The sequence below is a fragment of the Lolium perenne genome, chromosome 7 (genome assembly GCF_019359855.2).
Source record: "Lolium perenne isolate Kyuss_39 chromosome 7, Kyuss_2.0, whole genome shotgun sequence".
Classification (NCBI taxonomy): Eukaryota; Viridiplantae; Streptophyta; class Magnoliopsida; order Poales; family Poaceae; genus Lolium; species Lolium perenne.
Window position 1 is genome coordinate 292,091,994 of NC_067250.2, and position 21,537 is coordinate 292,113,530.

Sequence of the window (21,537 nt, forward strand, 5' to 3'; positions counted from 1 at the left end):
AACTTTGTTGGGGCGGCGGCGGCGCTAGTAGCGTTGTTACCTTCTTGAAGGTGCCGCCTTGGGATCGATGGGGCGGTGGGTGTGGCTTTGTGTTAGATGGTGGTGGCGGTGGCGGCAGTGTGGCTCGGGGTTCATCTTGGTTCCTTGTGTACCTTGGTGAGCTCCTAGTCCTCTGCAACTTCTTCATCAACGATCAGACCCGCGGCTTCGGTTCAGCATGAGTGGATCCATGGCGGGCAGCAAGGCATCTCAAGGCGAGCTCGGTGCAATGTGTAGGTCGTCTCTTTCGTGTCCATCTGACAGTCTGGTTCCTGGACAGTTCTCTGCTCAGGGTGAGCTTTTCCAATGACGGCGGTGCTGCGCCCTTTGAGCCGGGGCGAGGGGGAAGGGGTCCCTCTCCGGTCATGGAAGAGAACGCTCAGGCGATGGCTTGCTTCTCCTGGTGCAGGCAAGGACAGCCACTCTATTGACGACGCTTCTTCTTCGAGACCTCCCTTCGACGCCCCCTAGTGCTTCGCCCTCGTTTGAAGGGCATCGAGAACTCCAGCTGTTTTTCTTGTGTTTCTCCTTTGTTTGCTGTTGTCTATGTTGCTTGTAAGCTGCTCCTCTACATCTTGTAACAAATCTAGCCATATGGGCTTTATTAATTTAAAGATGGGCACTTTGTGCCTACTGTTTAAAACCAAGGAAAAAAATAGCGCGCTAAATAAAATAGCGTGGTCTTTTTCTAAACGCTATGCAAGTTATAACGTGCTATTAGCACGCTATTTTTCAAAATAGCATTTCGCAAAAATAGAAAATTGACAAGTACAACATGTATATCAAGGATTTCATCAGCTAAAAAATTGTCCAGAGTAATACATTAAACAATGTTAACTGGATTATATCAACACTTTTTTCCTTCCTCTCATAGAAGACAAGAACTATATAACTGAACTGAACTAAGAAGTACAGAGCCGAACTGAAATAAGAACTATAGAGCTAAACCATGGCATCTACGGCCTATGGATACCACTACTGAAGTACCTCTGGTACTGGCTAAGTTGGAAGAGAACATGCGAGGATGGAACTAGATATAACTGTCGTGTGATGCGCAAGAGGTGGTGACCTGACAGCGAAGACCGGCGTTAGATCGAGCTCTGGTCGAGGCGTGTATCCTCCTGTTGATTCTTGTCGGGACATGCCATGCAGAGGTGGCCGGGCGGAGCTGGAGGAGAGTGGCGTTGCTGCTGTAGCCGCCACCTCCGCGGCGCGTGGGGGGTCGAAAGTGACGACTAGTTGGTTACCGACCTGGGGTTGAGTTGAGTTAGGTTGGAATATGGGGCTCGTGGGATGCCGCTAGTTCCATAACTTTTTTAACGCGCTATAACGCTATAACTTTACAAGAAATAGCGCGCTTAGCGCCGCTAATAGCGAGATTGGCGCCATAGCGAGCAAATTATGCATAGCGTAGCGCTCATCTTCCAAATATGCTATAGCGACGGTATAGCGTCCAAATAGCGCGCTATTTTTTTTCCATGAATTAAAACATATGTATCTAACATGGTATCGGGTTCAAGTCTCAGTTGGGTGCGAGCCATGAGGGGAGGTTGGAAGATACCACCTCTGTCCATAAAAAGATATTGAAAGTTTTTCTAGATTTAGATATATCTAGACACTCCTTAGTGTATAGATACATCAAAATTTAGACAAATCCCCGACATCTTTTTGTGGACGGAAGATGTATTATATATCCACATCCACCAATCAGATGGGTGTTGTGCGATAGATGGTTTATACAAGTATCTAACTGTCAGGATCCTGTAGCTCGAGATAATAACCTCAAAGTGTATATTATACAGTGGGTTCTGCCAAAGACCGGTTAACACCTTCTAATAGAAGTGTCAACTACAAAGCCTTACAGAACTGACGAGGAAGCTCTTCTCATTACAATCATCATAAAACTGACGGGAACAAGCATAGATGTGTGATCCCAAACCCAGGAGTCCTACAAAAAATGGGCAATACATCCATCAGCTGCAACGACTTTCGTACCAACAAAATACAGATGATGAGCTTTTAACAGAGCCTTCCAACAAGGACAATTGTACTCTCTTCTGTTTTGCATGATATTTAGTGGTCATAATATTCTGCGGAAGTGGTTCTGTGTCAAACTCAGTTACCTATGAGACTAAAATTGCCTTCTGAACTTTTGATCAGAAATCCTTAGATCCACCGTCTACGTTCCAGTTGATTTCGAGAAAAAAATATCTATGGTCCAATTGAACATTTTTTTTACAAGCAGAGCTGCATTCATTGATATACAAAATAATGGGTGACAGAAATAACCCCATTGGTCCTAAATGCCAAGCGTGGGCAGGTTACAGACAAGCACACACATGTACACTAGCTACATCACCACGACTGAACAGCAGGAAATGAACTGACGAGCTGAGACCATCTCTAGCAGATCCCGTAGACACATTAAAATTGTAAAGTCTTTATCGAAAAAATAAAAATTGTAAAGTAACCACTAGTTCTCAGTTTCCTTCGCAAAATCAGCGTAGATCAGATCTCGTAAACAAGCGTGATCCATCAATTTTTTTTATAGGGCACGGAGAAAATCCTCCTCCTACCTTTACATACTTAGTCTTCGTGGCTAAACCGAACGCGAACTGTACTCCTTGCATTTTAGCGGGACAGACATTTCAGCTCGCGCCAACATCTTCCGCCCATAGACTCGTTGGAATCCGGCCTAATTCCGGCCATGGAGAGTCTCGCCTAGGCACGAACAGGTGGCGAAGAAGAGCTGGGCCACATGCTGGAGTAGGAATGATCTATGTACAACAATTTTGTTTACAGTGAGGTGTTTCCTTAGTTTATCTCTTGCATGCAATGCAACGGACAATAAGTGCCCCTTCCTCTAAGTTTATGCATGTCCAATAGCATGTCCACAATTTTTTAAAGTTGCGCCATGGTCAAATCTTCTATATCCATACTCTTGAGGTCTTACTCCCACAGCAGCCACAGAAGAATCCAAATAGCAAAAAATTCCAATCAAGACCGTGAGGCATGCAGCTGTGTTTGGACGTGAAAGCTCTAGAAAGATCGTGGCTGTGGCCTCGTTTTGGCGCGCATTGGTAGATGGCGAATCCAAAGAACATCAGCCGTTTGATCAAGTAGCTAGGTAATTGATGAGTGGTTAAGATTTTCCATGTGAAACAAATCGACGGCTCATAGTGGTTAAAACTTGTGCATTATATGGTGATATAGATATTTGTTCTCCTTGAGTGTCGAGTTTCGGAAGGCTCCATGACGAACTCCCTTGGGCATCGAGTTTCTGATGGCTCCATGGCGAACTTTCTTGGGCAACTCATGCCTGGAGATTGCTAGATCTGATAGAATTTGATCATGTGTTCTGACGCTTTTTTACTGTTTGGGAGCGGCGCGGTTCTGTTGCCATCATGGGACATGTATTTTGATTCGATGGTGAAGTGAGAGGCGACGAATGGCATAGAAACCGAGTTTTAAGGACTAGTGCTGGTGGTTCGAGGCTTTGCGTCGGTGATGAACTTGCTTGATGTTTTGGGTTTCATAGAAGCGGCATGCTAGTGTGGGCACCATTATTGGAGAAGTTCAATGTCCTATTTTTTGAGTGAAAATCTAAGTTCTGATCTTAATTGGTTGTGCATGACAATTGCCTTATTAAAGGCATGGGTTTGAGAGTGATGACTGTTTTCACGATGAAATCTAAGATCTTTGATCGAGCAACGATATTGTTTATGTTTTAGATTTGTTACTTTTGAAGAACTTAAACTTGGGGTGATTGAACTGGACACTATAGTGGGATTCTTTTTTAGTTTCTTCTTCTTCTTTGTTAGCGGTGTGCATCCATATTAGTATATTATTATTACTAGCAAAGTATGATATCGTTGCAGATTCTAAGTGTAATTGATATCTGCACGATATTAACACAGTTTTTTATTGAATTTTTTTATGGATGTTGAGTTTCTTTGGTTTTTTATGTGTTCAGTTTCTTCAGTTACTTTTTTATAGAAAGTTTCTTCAGTTTTAACGCGGGCAGAGAAACAGCACGCATGTTGGGCCGGCCCATTGGGCCTAGACAGGCCCGCGCCGTTTCGCAGACGGGACGGGCCGGGCTCTAAGAATCGCCGATCCGTCCGTCGCCGCACTCGTGCCCTCGTCTCTTTCCTTTCCTTCCTCCATTCCTCCTCGGCGCCGCCCGCCTCGCCGTCGCCGTCCACGCACCGCCGCCGCGCTCGCTCGATGAGAGAAATGGCGGATCCTCCGCCGCGCCGCGGCCCCGCCTTCAAGACGAAGCTGTGCGTGCTGTGGAGGCGCGGATCCTGCCCCCGTGGGCCCTCCTGCGGCTTCGCTCACGGCCCCGGCGAGCTCCGCAGCCCGCCCCCCGGTTCCTCCTTCCCGCCGCGCCCTTTACCTGGTATACAAAATAAGCCTCTCCCCCCCTCCCCTCCCCGACCTCTCTCTCCCCTGCTTGCTTTTCTGTCTGCGGCAGGTTAGGGATTTTGCGGCGGCTTATTGTCTTCTCTGCCGCTGTGTTGTGTCCGAATTGTACCCAAGGATACGAGATTTGATGCTGTTGAAGGTACGTGTGGTACATGAAAGTGGGACTGATCTGCTTGTTAGTACACAAGGATGGTGCTCTGAGAACTTCTAGGCAGAATTAGGTTATGTGGATGGTTTCAATCCTGTATTTGCACCAAGGATCCAACGGAGGAAGAGTGTTCTTCTCAAGAGGTTCACACGACTTCTCTGTTTATTGGATTTCATCATTGCCATCGATTGTGGGGAACATGGCCAGCAGTGTAAGGTTCTGGTTGCCAGCAAAGAGTAAGAGAGATCGATGCCATATGAACCGCATGCATGCGGCCCTATGCATCGATTGATGCAGAGGCCGGGGATACCCCATTTTGAAAAAAAAGAACCGCATGCTTCCCACAGAAAGCACTGAAACTTCTGTTGTGGTAGTTGTTGTGGTAGTTAACAGTGAGGGCAGATAATTGGGAGCATAACACCATTTTACCAACTGACAAGATCACCCTTGGAGGTTATACAGATGGATATCCTTGTCCTATTTCTGATTACTTGCTGTGGCTGAAGAAACTCTACAGTCCGCATTACAAACTTGCTGTCAAGTTATACTATGAAAACTGGGTACTGAATTATTTTTTATCCATATGCAGACATCAGAGATTACACTGTGTCATTTCTTGTTATATCATTGTACAATCTTCTACCCCTTCTATATAGTTGAACTGAAGCCAGAGCTTCTTGCAGAACAGCGTGGCAACCCTGCTGGTTATTCTGTTGATTCTGTTCAAATTAGCTCTCTCCTGAGCAGCTTTGTTAGAATTGAATACTTCCAGCGGATGGCTCGTGCTACTTACGATGCCTGCCGCCAGTGATCAGACATCTTGTGGTCACTCTCAGGGTTATCCTTCTACGGAAGAACTTTATTCAGGGCTATCAGTTGGTTCCTCTTCTCAGTCAGATGCTAAAATCATATTTTTCAGCTTTCACAACTAAGTGCTCTTTGAAATATGCTGCTTCAAGTTCAAGTTTTCTTCTTCAGCTTTAACCTTGCCTGCCAGTCCAATTGTTATCACTGAACAAGAATAATTGAAATGAATATGGAAATGTCTGGACAATTGAAGTTAGATTTACTTGGTGGTACTGCACTTGTGGAAGATCTTTCTTCATGATATTGAAATTTGGAGTAATCATCAATGTCACTTCAGATGACTAAAGTGCTGGATCTGTTTTAAGTGGTGCATCATAATGTGTAATCATATATTGGTATCCCTCTTGCATTAGTCTTATTGGCACTTCTGTTTTATGGAATATGAGGTTTTCCTGGACTCTGCTACTTATTGCTAATTGAATAATCATATGGCTCAAGTTTTTGGTAAGCTTAAATGTTTTGTGTGTTGACTTGTCTCTGTATAGCTCATTAGCTCTATCTAGTTTTGTTGTGGTATAGCGCTTCTTTATATTATCGCTAATGCTAATTGGATAACCATATGGCAAAAGGTTGTCATAAGCTTAAATGTTATGTGTGCTGCCTTGTCTCTATGTAGTTCCATCAATCTGTTTTGTAGTGGTATAGTGCTTCTCTCCTTTGTATTATTATGTAAGCTGCTACTTTCCTAACATGTAGGGAGACCTGATCATAGAGAATTTAGAGGTAGACCTGAGAGAAGAAGCCCACCCCATCGGAGGTATTCCGCTGACAGAGGTACCAGGGGTAATCTATTTCGTGACAAGAGGCCAAATTCTCGAGACAGGGGTAATCTCTCTTTTCTTGTGTGTGTGTGCACGCGTGCGCAGGCTTCCCATATTTTTTCTGTCTGAAAGAAGTTTGATGTATCTTTTTAAAGAAAATTAGAACTTAATCCATAGCTGTACCTATTCAAATCTTGCAGGATCCAGCCACTCAAGATCTCCCATCAGGAAGAGGTATGTAGGAAGGATCTCTATGTGTTTCACTCGAGTATACGGTCTTTGTTGTGCACTCGTTTAATCCTAGATATGCTTTGATAAAACCTTTGTAACTTACAAAAAATTGTGCCTATGTAGCGCCTAATTTTTTTCATTTATTGTTATACAGTCTACTCCCTCCGTTTCAATGAATAAGGCTTATATTTTTTCTGGAAGTTCAAGCTTAGTAAACTTTGACCAAACTTTAGGAAAAACTATCAATGACTATGATGTTATATAGATATCATATGAAAATATATTTCATGATGTATCTAGTGACATTGATTTTGTATGGTACATGTTAATGTTTTTTCCTAAAACCTTGGTCAAAGTTTACATAGTTTAACTTTTCAAAAAAGAAGTCTTATGCATTGGAATGGAGGTAGTATATTATATGACCTTGTGAGTTGTGACCAAGTTCGATCTTATATTAAACATGTAATACAAGCACATGTCATTCTTGCAATTTGATAGTTTTTGTACTTACATTTTCATGTGATTATGTGGATCTTTCAGTGAAAGAAGGCATAAGAAGAAGGTTGATGATGGAAAAACTGATTCAACAGGAAGTTTGAACTCCTCTGATAATGAAGATAGAAAAAAGGATGACAGACACTCCAGCGGCAATGAGAAAGATGATACTGAAGCACAGGTTTGAACTCTACAATCCGTAACTGGCATATAGGTGGAGCTGTCTCTATATTCCTTGACCTTTTTTATAATCATCTATGCTCTGCAGCTGAAACAAATTGCACTGGATATGAAAGCATTGCATGAAGATAAATCTAAAGTGCAGGTCAGTTGTCAATATCTCGGACTCTCTGTATGCATGCACTCACTTATCAGTTATTGAGCTGTAAATATGCATGTAGCGGCACACACAGATCAGTTATTAAGTTATGTTTAGCTGCATATATTATTATAGTTAATTCCAACATTTTGTTATTGTGTTTCTACCTTAACTATATGGTCACGTATGGCAACTTTAAAAATAAAGAAATTTAGGGAGTGGTGTTTTGGAACATGGGAGCATATGCTCCCTATATTTTGAATTGCATCTTGCACACATTTTGAATTTCAAAAAAATTGAAACAAAAAATTCGCACGTTCATCTTCACGTGCTATGCGCTCACAAAGTTGTTTCATAAAAAATGAACTTATCATATGGCGTGTGTGAAAAAGACAAAATTCAGTGCTTAAAATAAAGCTTTTGACAAGATAAATTTTCTCATTTTTACATAGACCACAAAAAATATCAGTTTTTCGTGAAACTTGACGAACGCACATATATCATGCAGATGTACATGTAGAATTTTTTGTCAAATTTTTTTGACTGTTCGAAATATGATTTTTTGGTAGAGGGAGCATACGCACCCGGGAGCCGAATTGAATTTCCGAGAAATTTAGAACTTTTAAAGTTTACAACAGGTTCACTTGACTAAATATAATTGTACAAGCATGCCGAAGGTACTGTGAATGTTTTTCTCTCTAGATTATGATGCAAAGTATTGATGAGTAATCATTCATAATTGGTAAAATGTTGGCATGGGAACATTCTCTGTTTGAATTGCCATGCCCAGTCGGCCCATCATAAGTGGACAGCAAAATCCTTTTTGAAACTTCTCTGAATTGCCACTTTATATTTTGCGTCTAGTATTTTGTAATTTTTGGTGTAGTTGTTTTTCTATATCCACATATCACACAGTTTAATAGTTCTGTGTTCCACAGATGATATTGGACCAGAAGATTGACGAAGCAGGCATACTTTCTACCAAAGTAGATGATCTTGAATTGCAGTTGAATAAAGAGAAACAAGATTGCGAAAGGTTCTCCATTTCTACAATATCTGGGCTGCTGGGCATACCTCTATTTAATCCAAAATTTAGTATGTGGGCCTCTTCAGTAGAAGAGAAGATCTCGAGGTAGTTCTTGATAGTCTTCTCTTTGATGTAGGATGGCCTCCAAAATAAGGAAACTCATCAAAGCACATGGGCGTTACCTGAAAGCACAGGAGGATTTAAAAAGGCATGTTTTTATATATGAAGTTATGAACTACTACTGAGCTTCTATTTTGTTTGGATCACCACATAATTGCACTTCTTTTTAGTCACATGATTTTCATTGCGTTCGATACATTGGTTGTCTGCAGGTCGCAAGGACGTTTTGAGAGGTTGGCTGATTCACTTGCTTCTGATTCCTTGAAGTCTGGTACCAAAGAGCAAGGTTACAGTGTGAATGCTGGTAATGATGACCCATATTATGATTGTGAAATGAGCCCATATGATCAGCGACAGAAGCATGGTTTAACAGCTGGGAAAAGGTCTACCGCCCTTTCAGCGAGCGAAGAAGATAAATCAGGTAACACCTGGACGAAAACTTCTGTGACATCAACTTTAATTTGGTATAACAGCATTAGTTTACCTATCTTATGTCAACCTGTCAAGCTCGTTACTGGTATAGGAACGATTCACATCTTGTGAGTTTGTAATGGCATTGTTCATCGTTGAAGCTCCTTATGTTCCCACACGTTAGTCAAATTAAATGGCATTCTCGGTTGATTTTTTATTAGATATTGACCCTATTTGTACTTCAAAATATGTTGCCTTGAATGTGTATGCATTTCCTGGGGGTAAATGTTGTTTTTTCATGTCTAAATGGCGTTTACTTTTTCAGGGAAGAAAAGGAGAGTGAATGGTGATGATATGATCCATATGTCAGGGAAATATGTACCAGAAGATACTCTAGAGTCTTTTAAAAACAGCCATGGAACTGATACACCAAAATCGTTATCTATGAAGAAATTTGGGGAAGGTGACAATAATGACGAAAGAAATGTCATTTCTTCTCACAATGATTTTACAGACAGGGTGAGATGCATTTTGCACAGCAGATAATGTTCGACGCATATTGTTTCTTAATCATATATGAGTTTAAGTTAGGCTGAAATAATCAGTTGGTGCCCAATTATCTTATTATCCTATTATGTTTATGCAGTTTGTTTCTCATTTATTGCAATTTTGTTAAGTTGCAGTGGCCGCTCTTGATTATGAAATGAGATATTGTTTCCATTTGTCTTCAGGCCTAGTTGATAGCTCATCTAGATGTATTTCATTTAGTTAGGCTTATGGTTAACCATCTGCATATCGACATAGGGGTTGAGCTAATAACTTGCCACTTATAGGTAGAATGTTCTAAGGAGCATGTTTCGTTCTCCACTGATCTAACTCACGACGTAGATTATCTTATTGAATGTTCTAAGGGTTAGCTACTTCCCCATAGTACTCTGTTGTCTGCAATATCTTGATTGCTGTGCTAACATTTCTTTCCCCTTTGTTTTTGCTTGCAGTACAATGGCAATGGGGAGGAGGATCACGTGGACGTGTAGATTCCCGTGGTGGTTGACAGATTTCAACAGCAAAGTGTAACTTGAAATGGAGGAAAACATGGTGTTTTTGAAACCAGTGCTTGGTATATCGTCTTCAGTTCTTTATACATCGGGCAGTAGAAGTTCAGCAGCCTGGTAACGTTCTGCTGCAGCAGTAACTTATGTGAAGACGGGCTGGAGTATTGCGAAACAGATTGTGCTCATGTGAAGTTTTTGTCTTAATATCGCCGAGCTCTTCAAGTTACTACATGAGCTTGTGTATGACAGGCCTTCCTAGTACTGGTTGAGGTTTTGACATCCCAGGTGTTACACTGCCGCCTGCTATTTGAAGGCTTGTTTGTGCCTATGTAGGTGAAGTTGCACCATATGTCACTAAATTTCTGATGTCTGCCAGTTTGTTCCCCGAACTTGCGGATTACACATTTAGGCCTCTTTATTACTGAACTTGTATAGTAGGCCATCAGAATCTGAATCCTACTTTATTGGTAAATTAGGAACATAACAATTGGGCTTCACATTTTTACCATGTGATTGCCATCTAAATTATACTATTGCAGAATTGATACCTTTCGTGGCTGCCATGTGTCGTCAATACATTTCTTATGAACTTCTCGATCATTGTTAGCGATTGCATGGCCAGAATGCGACATGATCCCAGTAGTGCTGCTGTTAGGTTTCGTGGGTGATGAGCTTCAAGGAAAAGATTAGGAGCGTGACGCTGCAGTGGTGGTCTGGAAGAGGTGGCATGGCGAAGGAAACATGCAACAAGGGCTTTTTCGTGTATTGAAAATTTGCATGAGTTTTGTGGGAATATGATCCATTTGAAAAAAAAAATCCTACAAAAGCTGGTTCAACTGTATGGTTTTTTTTTTTGAGGGAAGATCTAGCAAGACGTTCACCGCATGGAAAGAATCACCCTTTTGACATCATGGATGGGAAAAGGAAAGTTTGGCAAAGCAGTTTGGGATGCTATCGACCATATAGTTTTTCTTAGACGTGGCACCAAAGAATGAAAGAAGTGCGCACAAATAAGGGTGTTACTATTTCTCTGTCGACTGAGAAATAAATTTCGCTCTTAGTTAGATGATGTCCATCAAATTTTAGTTGCAAATTATTTTACAACTCATGACTAGCATGAATCAAGATGTAAATTAAATGGTGTAAAACTTGACTGAACACGAAGTAAGTTCTCAGCAAATCCCCACAAATAATCATCCATGGCACCAGTTTTCGATGTTTAGAGATCGTATTCTTCCTCCTATTTATGGCAAAAAAGTGTATGAAATGACACAAATACATAAAAATGGACAAAAATGAAATAACACAATACCTAATAATATGTACACAATTACTGTTCATGGACATCATATACTTTCATTAAACAAGTTAGACAATAGTGTTCAGTCACACAAACCTGAAATAGAGGGATTGCAATATCTTTGCCCTCTTTCTTCACCGTTGATTCTGTAAGTAGAGATATGTAACCCGCTTTTGGAGAAACTTATAAGTTGAAAATAATTGAACCATACCATATGTTTGTGTGTTTCACACAATCCCTTTATGAATTTTCTCCTAGGAACTCTTTCATTATAAAACTATCTGGATCATAGATAGGGGTTGAATTGGACGGTATCCTGTTTTTCATGTGTGTCTCCCTCTACCATGTCTTCATTCTTCTAAGAACTTGTGTTTTTATTTTAATATGAAAGAAATCTTCTAGAGTACAACATTTATGGATTTGAGATCCTGCGGGAATCCGCAGTTCTTCACATCTCAACCGCGCATCTTTCTTGTTCTTAAGCTTTGTAGGAGTAATCCATGTTATGCGAAATAAACCTTGACCGTTTGTAGAAAACCTATATTTCTAAAATTTTAAGTGTTATGGCAGAACAGAAGAGAGAGGACACAAGAGGCGATCGTGAAACTCATCTAGGGTTCCGCCACTCTCGTCGGCGACGCTGCCAGTCTACTCCACCTTTGGTAGCCTTGGGGTCTTGGATGTGTGGCGGACCGCGGCCTCTCGCCGGCAGGAAGGTTTCCGTTTTTCATTTAGTTTGTTTCAGTGTCTTCTCCGGGATGGTGATGCGACGGCTACTTCCTGAAGTCAGAATAAGGTCCTCCCCGCTCTATCCTCGCTCCGGTGGTGCGTCTAGCACCGACGGAGGGCGCGTGGAGTTGTGTATCTGGCAGATCTCCTAGGTTTTGGTCGGTTTTCGTGTTTGTTGGTGTGGTTTCAGGTCAGTCTCTTCCGATCTACGGTTGTCATCATTGGCGAAGGTTGCTCCTCTGGTGCACTGGTCCTTTCAGGTCTTAGCACTATGACGTCCCATCTGTCTACTATAACAAGCTCTACTACGACAAGCTTCGCCTGGCTCTGGTGATGGAGGGGCTAGGACGGCGGCGTGCCTTCGGCTCGCGCTAGTGTCTGTAGTCGTCGCTAGGTGGTTCATTGACCTACTTGTAGTTTTTATTACTTTTGAGTCTCTTTGTACTGTTGTTGATGATTATTAATAGATTGATGGAGTTTTCGTAAAAAAATCTAAATGTTATGAAAAATACAAAAATCTAGAAGTTTTGGGTGTCTTTTTCAATTCCTAGGGTTGTTTCTGCAATATTCGCCCAAAGAGAAGACAAGAGAGGGGTAGAAGAAGCCTCTTCTCCCCCCTCCTCCGCCGCCGTCTTCACCGGCGCCGCGAGCCCAACCCTACCCCTCTCCCCGCCAATCCCGCCGTCTCTACCCATGGACCGGCAAGCTCAGGACTACGCGGCCGCAGCCATGGCGTATGCGCAAGCTCAGGCGCAGCAGCAGCAGCCGCCGCCGCAGTACGGCTTCCACCCCCAGGCGCAGCCGCAGTACCCGCACCACCCGCACGCCGCCGGGCCGCCGACCTACGCCGCCCCACTCCCGCAGTACCCGCAGTACCCGCGCGCCATGCCGCCCCAGCAGCAGCTCTACCCGCCGCACCTCCAGCAGCCCTCCCCCTACCCGCCGCCGCCCCACGCCATGCCGGCGCCGCCCCACCCCGCCTACATGCACCAGCCGCAGTTCGACCCCGCGCCGGCCCCCCCGCCCGCCGACCCGGAGCTCCAGAAGCGCATCGACAAGCTCGTCGAGTACATCGCCAAGAACGGGCCCGAGTTCGAGATCGTGATCCGCGACAAGCAGCACGACAACCCGGACTACGCCTTCGTCTTCGGCGGGGACGGCCATGCCTACTACCGGTACATGCTCTGGGCCGCTGGCCGGCCCCCGCCGTACCCGCACATGATGCCGCCGCCCATGGGTCCGATGATGCATGGCCCGCCGATGTACCCGCCGTTCTACGACCAGCACCAGCACTTTGGCGCCCACGGGCACGGGGAGTATGAAGCCGCGGCGGCGCAGTCGTTCAAGGGTCTCTCCGGGCCGCTCCCGGTGGACGTCGCCGCCGAGCTGCACGACGTGCTTACCAACCTTAATGGCACCAAAGAGTCTATAAAGGGAGCCAAGACGTGGTTTATGCAGAGGGCGCCGTTTGCGCCGGCTCTGGCCGAAGCGATTAGGGAGAGGGTGTTTGCCTTGGAGGATTCGGAGAGGCAGCTGCACATTGTTTTCCTCGTCAACGATATTCTTTTCGAAGGGTATGTTTCTGTCTCAGCATCTATTTTGTGAATATAGTTGCTCACCTTATGGCTTAAGTGTTATCAATTCGATCTAGTTTTCGTTTGTCCAATGCTCATGCGGATGAAAATTTCATTTAAGAAGTGACTCTACTTTGATGTGACTGAAATACCAACATGTGAAGTGAATCGCAATCGCTACATCTTGTTGCTATTTTATCTTATTAAGGCCCTTTGGACTGAAGGATTTCCATAGGATTTTTTCTAAGATTCCAATCCATATAAATTTCCTATAGAGGCTCTTAGAGGGCTTTGCCACTCAAATTCCATAGGATTACTAGCAATAGCTTAGACCTCATAGAAATTTTATTTTGTGTCCTTTTTGTACCTTCTCACTCCCTTATAATTCCTGCAAAATTTCCGCATAGCATTGAAAGAGCCATATGTGCAAATTCTTGTGTTTTTGTTTTCTATATTGGATTCAAGAAATTCTGAAGTCTTTTATTCATGTCTGTTCACTATTCCTGTGTTTTTAGAAAACAAGCATTCCACAGAGGCCCTACAAAATTGTGTAGAAAAAATGCAGTAGAGAGTGGCCTTTCCATTTGGCAGTATCAAAGCCATCATCTCTTCAAAATAAGTAAAATTGCCAAATGATTGCCAGTTGACATGACCTTATTTCACCCTGATTCATTTCAAAGACCAGTTTATACCAACGTATAAACAAATGACTGTTATAGAGGGCCTTTAAACAAAAGAAAAAATCATGAAGTCCAAATGTCTGATCTGAATTACTTATTTTTTCCAAAGCACATAAACAATTGAAGAAAACATGCACTAGGTTACCCTGATATTTCATTTAGTTGCTGTACCAATATTAGATCTCTTAGTTCATACTGATAACCTTTACGATATGTATAGGCAAGTATGGGAATGATTTCATTTTAGGATATTGACACATCCCTGCCAATACACGCCCAGTAACCATTCCATTGTCTAACATAGACCAGTCCTATTGCTCCCTTGCTTGCACATGTAATTCCTACAGAACAGACAGCTCCCAATCTTGCACGTCCAACACAAACATGACACCCCTAGCTTCACTGCCAGGAATTGGATACCTCGTTGCCGCGCTCCCTCCTCCCTCATCTTCTCTCCTTGCAGCATGGGTGCAGCCTCATATGCTCAGTCTCTCTCCATGGTCAATATGTTATAAATTAAGTATATGTATGCTAGCATATTGCTGAATCCTTGTTTTGGGAAGATTTGATATCAACAAATCTGTGTTGTGTATCACCGCACAGCTGCACACTAGATCGTGGGTGTTGTTCCTATTTGGAAGATAGCTCAGGAGCCGACCATGACTTTGTTTTTTGGGATTTTTTCCGTGTTTAGAGATGAAAATGTTACTAGTAATTCTATGTACTACCAACCTTCAAACAAAAAAGACATGAACACCAAATGTCTGATCTGACCACTCTTTATTTACTAAGCACATAGACGACTAAAGAAAACAAAAACATGCACTAGGTTACCCTGATATTTCATTTAGCTGTTGTACCAATATCGAATCTCGTATATGATACTGCTATTGTTTATGATACATATAAGCATGTACCTAATGGTTTCCATTTAGGCTACTGATACGTCTCTTCATGGGGTTAATAACCTTGCCAATACAAGCCCAATAACCAATCATTTATCTAAGGGAGACTAGTCCTAATAGTCTTTTGCTTGCACATGTAATCACACGGAACAGACTACTCCCCAATCTTGCACGTGCAACACAAACATGGCACCCTAGCTTCACTGCCAGGAATTGGATGACATCTTGCCGTGCCCCTCCTCACTCTCATCTCCACTCATTTTACTATGGATGCAGCCTCATATGCTCTCTCTCTCTCTCTCTCTCTCTCTCTCTCTCTCTGTAGTCTGTATGTTATATTCAAAGTATATCTATGCTACTATACTAGCATATTGATGTGTCCTTGTTTAAAAAAAATTAGTATCAACACATATTTTATTGTGTATCAGCGCACACTTAACTGTGTATGATGTTGCTATTAGGAGATAGCTCAGGAGTCATGAGCGCGACTTAATTATTTGTGATTTTTTTGCATCAGAGATGAAATGTCCCTGCTAATTCTATGTATTTAGTCATTGAGAAACTTACGCACTTTAGAAGGTTATTTTGCTTTAGCTATTGCATATCCATATGTTGAGATGGCTTATGGAATATGATTGATTTGGCAATGCATCAATCGTAGCAAAATCAGCTTGTAAAAGATGATATACCAATAACAACATGATGATCGTATTGTAGAAGTGTCTAATGTTTCGTGATACCGACATGTATGATGCATCTAACACACTAGCAGAGTGGGTTGCTATAGCTTGCTCTGCACTATTTCTGTTTGACAATGTTCTTTAATAAATTTCATCTGGTTTAGTGACTATTGTATGAGCTCTTTACTAATTGAATCTAGTATGTTACAGCTCCTAATTGCACATGGTATTTAATTGTGCATATATTATGTATCGACGGTGCTTTCTTAACACATTCCATGTGCTACAGCTTACAAAGACGTACTAATATTCAGGACCTTGACAATGAGGCCGTTGCTTTTCAATCTGTCCTGGGGTCCATGCTTGCAAGGATTTATAATAATCCACAGAGTAAAGATGACAACCAGAATCGCCTTGAGAAAATTTTGCAGTTCTGGGGTTCGAAGGAAGTTTATGACCAGGAAACAATTGCTAACCTTGAAAGAGAGATGAAAGGTGGGGCGTCCTATCCTTCAGCACCACGACATGTTTCACCAGATCCCGCGTCCTATACAGGTTTTCCCTATCCCACTCTTCTACTAAAGCATACCATTCTTTCTACTCCCTCCGGTCTGAAAAGATCGACGCGAATCCAAAGCATGTATAGCCTATAACTATGCAAGTCTTGCGTCAATTAAATCCGACCTGAGGTAGTAGTTGCTCATAATTATTTTTTCTCATGTGTATTTAGGTTTCTAGCTTTCACATAAATGGGGTTGTTGTGATTTAGGCGTATATAACCTAACCTATGGGATTTTGATCGTGTTATCATTTCCTTCTCATTTTTATTTGATAACCCTTCGTTGCAGTATAGCAATATGTTAGTGCCCAGAAACTTTAAAGGTGGGTAGCTTTGGTATACGTAATCAGTTCGCCAGGCTGTAGAGAAAGATCATGTTTACTATGTTACCACTGAGACCAATCCCCACTAATTCCAGACTAAAATCCTTTTTGTATATCAGGTCCACAATCTTTTGTAGATCTATGTATAAACTAGAAAATTAATTTATTCATGATGAATTAGCTTTGTTTTCTACATTCTATGATTAATTCTCTATTGTTACACTGTACATTTCCAAATGGTTTTTATGATGCATTGCATTTACCTTATGCTTGTTGGAGGTAAACCTAAGTATGTTTCATGGATATATTTCCAGGATCAGCGAGGGGGCCCTCAAAATGGTCCTCTGCTCCGCCAGACAAGGAGAATGCAACTTATCCTGTTTCTGCTGCACCCCAACCTGTGCTTTCTGCACAATTTCCAGCAAGCCAACTTCCTGCTGGTGTTTACCCTCCTCTAGGCCAAACTACTTTTCCAGGATCTTTGCCAATGCAGCCATCCTTACTCCCCACTCCGCTTCCTCAAAGTGCTGCTCCAGCTACTACGCATGATCAAAATCTACCTCCTTATCCACTATTCCCCCCTGGCCTCATTCCAGGAATGGTCCGAAAGATGCAAATTGGCAGCGGGGTGCCATATTCTCCCTTGAGCCCACTCGACATCCCCACGGTCATCCCACCGTCAACAGTTTCAGAGTCTGACATCCTTGACCGTGTGACCAAGTTCTTCAAGGAGATCGGGGAGGTAAATCCATCAGAAGGTCCGATGAAGCAAGGCGAGCCCGATGATTATGACGATTATGAGAGGGAGCTTCCTGCTCGCAAGGGAGGTGCGTGCATCCCTCCCCCTGCCAGCTTGCATGTAAACCCTGAGACAGGGATGCGCGCTGATGGCACGGTTGATAGCAAACCGGGATCGAGCGGCCGGCTGGGCCTTGGAGCCTCTGCTGACCCAAATGAGGAGAGCCACCAGTACGGTGATGTCTATTCTTCGTATCGCAAACAGAGGAGCAGCAACTACCATTCTTCCATGAGTTCTCGCTCATTGGCACCAAGGTGAAAACAGAAGAAACCCAACGAGTTTCCTTTCCATTTCCGTCTGCTAGTGGCGAGAATGGCAGTCTTTTTGAGTGTATCTCAGTAGACAGAATCGGACTATCAAATGATTGTACAATGTAACATTTTTTACCTTTGCGGAAGACTTGGGACTGCAGCTTCTTACTTTGTAGAGTACTAGAGCAGCATGTTAGTTGGAAACGCGGTTTGTTTTGTTTCATAGATGTGATGTCTTTAACTGCAGCTGTGTCATTTAGTTCAAATGTGACGTGATTTTGGTTTTATGGTTGCGAATGTGGGATGTAGTTCAGATGAAAATGCTTGTTTTTCAGCTTCATTCATACCGGCGTAGGACATGTCCTTGAGACTACAACCTCTGATTTCCGTGCAGAATATATCACAGCCACAAGAAAACCTTCAAGTACACATCTCCACATTTTCTGCTTCTAATACATATGTTTTCTCTACCTAGCATGGATAGTTCACATGGCCATATATGGCGCCACATGTCCAAGTTTAACACAAAGCAAGCCAATTACTTTTAGAGTTGTTGTTCTGCATTTGACACGCCATGCATGACGGAGATTCCACCTAGGTACATATTTAACTTTTTCAATCGGACACAATCGTTTCTACTTTCTAACCTGGTCGGCGCAGGTTCCTTTCCTAATGAATCGTGTCAAACTGGATAGAACAGCTATGTCTTTTGTACACGTAACACTTTTTATCTTTTAATTTTAGATGTTAAGATTAAAATAACCCTTATATTATTTTTAGTACACGTGGATTAATATGGTGTTTCAAAAAATACCCTTATATTATTTTTAGTATATACTGTAATATAATAGATAGATTAGTTACTTGCATGGCAAGTTCCATAAGAAGGAGGCATTGACCATGGCCGTCTGACTGTCCAGGATTTCCAGGAACCACATCACTGATTACAGTGCGATAAGCTTAAAAAACAAGCACTGAAGACTTGATTATCCTAATGACACTTCTATATATATCCAGAGCTCGATCGGAACCCAGCATTATCTGAGGATCAAGAAAGGATCAATGGATCCTGCAGGATCGCTGACGAGTCCAGCTCTACCATGGAGCTACCTGGCCTGCGGCCTCCTGGGCCTGGCGCTCCTGTGGCCGGCCACCCGGCTGCTGGAGCAACTATGGCGGCGGCCGAGGCGGCTCGAGCGAGCTCTCCGCGGCCAGGGCCTCGGCGGCACGCGGTACCGCTTCCTCACCGGCGACGCGATGGAGCTCGGCCGCCAGAACAAGGAGGCGTGGGCCAAGCCGTCCCTGCCGCCGCGCTGCCACGACATCGCCGCCCGCGTCATGCCTTTCCTCCACGGCGCCGTCCGGGAGCACGGCTCGCCGTGCGTCTCCTGGTTCGGCCCCGTTCCCAAGGTGACCATCACCGACCCTAGGCTGGTGAGGGAGGTGATGGCCGGCAAGTTCGGCCACGTCCAGAAGGTCAAGTTCCCGGTGCTGGCCAAGCTGCTCGCGCTCGGCGTGGGCACCTACGAGGGCGAGAAGTGGGTCAAGCACCGCCGGATCCTCAACCCTGCCTTCCATGCCGAGAAGCTCAAGGTACGCTAGCTGTTCTTTCTTTCTGTACGTAATTGCTGTTGTGACACGACGACGACGACGACGACGACGACGGACGTGCTCCTCATCCTGTCTTGCTTGATTCGGCTGCAGCTCATGTTGCCCGCGTTTTCTTCGTGCTGCCAAGAGCTCGTCGGCAGATGGACGCAGTCCCTTGGATCCGACGGCTCGTGGGAGGTGGACGTCTGCTCCGAGCTCCAGACCCTCACCGGAGATGTCATCTCTCGCACCGCGTTCGGCAGCTCTTATCTCGAGGGAAGAAGGATTTTTCAGCTGCAGTCTGAGCAGATTGTGCGCTTCATGGCGGCCCTTCACAAGTTTTTCATTCCCGGTTACATGTGAGCAACAACTTTTTCTTATACTTACTTACTTTGCATCATGCAACAATACCCTTTTCACTAGAATTTCTTAGCTGTTGAGCAAGAACGTCCTTTTGGTAATCATAATTCGGGTCCACTTGCCATTGCTGAGGCCGGATTAACAATCCCATTTTGGTTGAATCAAATTGCTCGTACAAGAATTTGAGTGTCGGAACATACTAAATCCAATGTGAGACAATAATGTCGTTCGACAAACAATCTGCATGAGTGCATGCCCTTATCTAGTTTACTAGGCACATTATATTCTTCTCTTGACAACCTTGTTTTCTCATTCTGCATCTACTGACAATGTGACTAAAACATCGTTCCTAGGTCCTTCCCTACCAAAAATAACCGAAGGATGCGTCAAATTAACAGCGAGATTGAGTCCATTTTGCGGAATCTAATTGCCAAAAGGATGCAAGCTATTGAGGAAGGAGAAAGCACGAAAGACGACTTACTTGGCTTATTGCTCGAATCAAACATGGCAGACAAAGATGCAAATGGCCAATCCGTCAAAGGAATGTCGACCGAAGAGGTTATAGAGGAGTGTAAGTTGTTCTATTTTGCAGGAATGGAGACAACATCGGTATTGCTCACATGGACAATGGTTGTGCTTAGTATGCACCCGGAGTGGCAGGACCGTGCACGGGAGGAGGTTCTTCGCATGTTTGGGAAACATAAGATTGACTACGAGGGTCTCAATCGACTCAAAACCGTGAGCATCCACCGAAACTGCTTGGTTCCTTACAACGCCATAAAACTAGATGAGCAATGTCTTATTAATATCTTGTTGTGCAGGTGACAATGATTCTTTATGAAGTTCTCCGTTTGTACCCACCGGCTTCTGCATTCACCAGGCAAACATATAAGGAGATTGAGATCGGAGGCATCAAATACCCAGCTGGTGTGATCTTCGAGATGCCCGTGTTGTACATCCACCACGATGAGGACATTTGGGGAGATGGCGTGCACCAATTCAGGCCCGATAGGTTTGCAGAGGGGATCTCCAAGGCATCCAAGGACCCGGGAGCATTTTTGCCATTCGGTTGGGGGCCACGGACCTGCATCGGGCAGAACTTCGCCTTGCTTGAGGCCAAGATGGCACTGTGCATGATCCTTCAACGCTTTGAGTTTGACCTCACACCGGAGTATACTCATGCACCGCATACTGTGATGATGTTGCGTCCCATGCATGGTGCTAAAATTAAACTCCAGGCGATCTCTTCGTAGTATCGTGCACCATAGAAACATTGTTCTATACGGCCTTTCCTTGTCATGTAATAAGATTTTCTTTTCTGCTCTTTTTTGGTAATAAAGGCTCAACATGATTCAACCGAGTTTACTCTTTGAACACCACTATCTCTATGGTGCCCCCACTAAGCCGTATGTGATGGGTAAAACAATGCCAACTCTGTCGGTTTTACCACTTAGATGAAAATGCCAACTCCCATCAGTAGCGACTAGCCAGTGAACAAAACGCTAGGGATGCCTTTTCTCTAGCGTTTGGTGTTATAACCTACCAGCGATGTCTCTTTCACAAGTGACCAAAAGTGATAGTGATTTTTAATATATTTTTTGAGAAGTTTTAATTTTTTTATCAATATTTCCTTACAAAAAAGAGGAAGTTTGGATTTTTGATCAATTTTCGCTTACAAATTATGTTTTGGAACTTTTATCAAATTTGGTTGGAAGTTACAAAAAAGCCTAAACGTGTAAATGGGTTGTCAAAACTAGCTCAAACTTTGGTTAGAAGTTGCAAAAGCTCATACTAAAATGTCTTTGTACTTTTGTTAAGAGTTTGCATTTCTCATCAAAATTTGGTTAGAAGCTGCAAAAGCTCCCCAAAATTTTATTGGCTTGTCA

The 21,537-nt window shown here is 43.3% G+C and overlaps 3 protein-coding genes across 4 annotated transcripts; all 3 read left to right on the plus strand.

Annotated features, from left to right (window-relative positions):
* Positions 1-4,178: 4,178 nt before the first annotated feature.
* Positions 4,179-10,450, plus strand: LOC127312256 (zinc finger CCCH domain-containing protein 13-like). Of its 2 annotated transcripts, XM_051342807.2 has the most exons (11): positions 4,311-4,441; positions 5,299-5,926; positions 6,179-6,307; positions 6,444-6,477; positions 7,015-7,150; positions 7,238-7,294; positions 8,227-8,324; positions 8,452-8,523; positions 8,648-8,856; positions 9,172-9,365; positions 9,845-10,450. In XM_051342807.2, the coding sequence occupies exons 2-11, from the start codon at positions 5,911-5,913 to the stop codon at positions 9,881-9,883; spliced, it is 984 nt and encodes a 327-aa protein (XP_051198767.1). In that variant the 5' UTR covers positions 4,311-4,441; positions 5,299-5,910; the 3' UTR covers positions 9,884-10,450. The 2 variants fall into 2 exon arrangements, with proteins under 2 accessions (XP_051198766.1, XP_051198767.1); XM_051342806.2 differs by lacking the exon at positions 5,299-5,926 and having other exon boundaries at positions 4,179-4,441.
* A 2,042-nt stretch (positions 10,451-12,492) lies between these two features.
* LOC127312254 (uncharacterized) lies at positions 12,493-17,986 on the plus strand. Its single transcript, XM_051342801.2, has 3 exons — positions 12,493-13,504; positions 16,059-16,324; positions 16,966-17,986. The coding sequence occupies exons 1-3, from the start codon at positions 12,624-12,626 to the stop codon at positions 17,706-17,708; spliced, it is 1,890 nt and encodes a 629-aa protein (XP_051198761.1). The 5' UTR covers positions 12,493-12,623; the 3' UTR covers positions 17,709-17,986.
* Positions 17,987-18,703: 717 nt separating this feature from the next.
* On the plus strand, positions 18,704-21,028 carry LOC139829767 (cytochrome P450 CYP72A616-like). Its single transcript, XM_051342802.1, has 4 exons — positions 18,704-19,294; positions 19,406-19,650; positions 20,005-20,389; positions 20,473-21,028. Exons 1-4 carry the CDS (start codon positions 18,764-18,766, stop codon positions 20,902-20,904), a joined length of 1,593 nt encoding a protein of 530 aa, XP_051198762.1. The 5' UTR covers positions 18,704-18,763; the 3' UTR covers positions 20,905-21,028.
* Positions 21,029-21,537: the final 509 nt, after the last annotated feature.

Coding starts and splice junctions, on each gene's coding strand:
- LOC127312256 (XM_051342806.2), top strand. CDS start 4,267: ATGAGAGAAATGGCGGATCCTCCGCCGCGCCGCGGCCCCGCCTTCAAG. Junction 8,325..8,451: donor GAGAAACAAGATTGCGAAAG/GTTCTCCATTTC, acceptor TCTTTGATGTAG/GATGGCCTCCAAAATAAGGA. Junction 9,366..9,844: donor ACAATGATTTTACAGACAGG/GTGAGATGCATT, acceptor TTTTGCTTGCAG/TACAATGGCAATGGGGAGGA.
- LOC127312254 (XM_051342801.2), top strand. CDS start 12,624: ATGGACCGGCAAGCTCAGGACTACGCGGCCGCAGCCATGGCGTATGCG. Junction 13,505..16,058: donor AACGATATTCTTTTCGAAGG/GTATGTTTCTGT, acceptor CATGTGCTACAG/CTTACAAAGACGTACTAATA. Junction 16,325..16,965: donor AGATCCCGCGTCCTATACAG/GTTTTCCCTATC, acceptor ATATATTTCCAG/GATCAGCGAGGGGGCCCTCA.
- LOC139829767 (XM_051342802.1), top strand. CDS start 18,764: ATGGATCCTGCAGGATCGCTGACGAGTCCAGCTCTACCATGGAGCTAC. Junction 19,295..19,405: donor TCCATGCCGAGAAGCTCAAG/GTACGCTAGCTG, acceptor ATTCGGCTGCAG/CTCATGTTGCCCGCGTTTTC. Junction 19,651..20,004: donor TTTTTCATTCCCGGTTACAT/GTGAGCAACAAC, acceptor CATCGTTCCTAG/GTCCTTCCCTACCAAAAATA.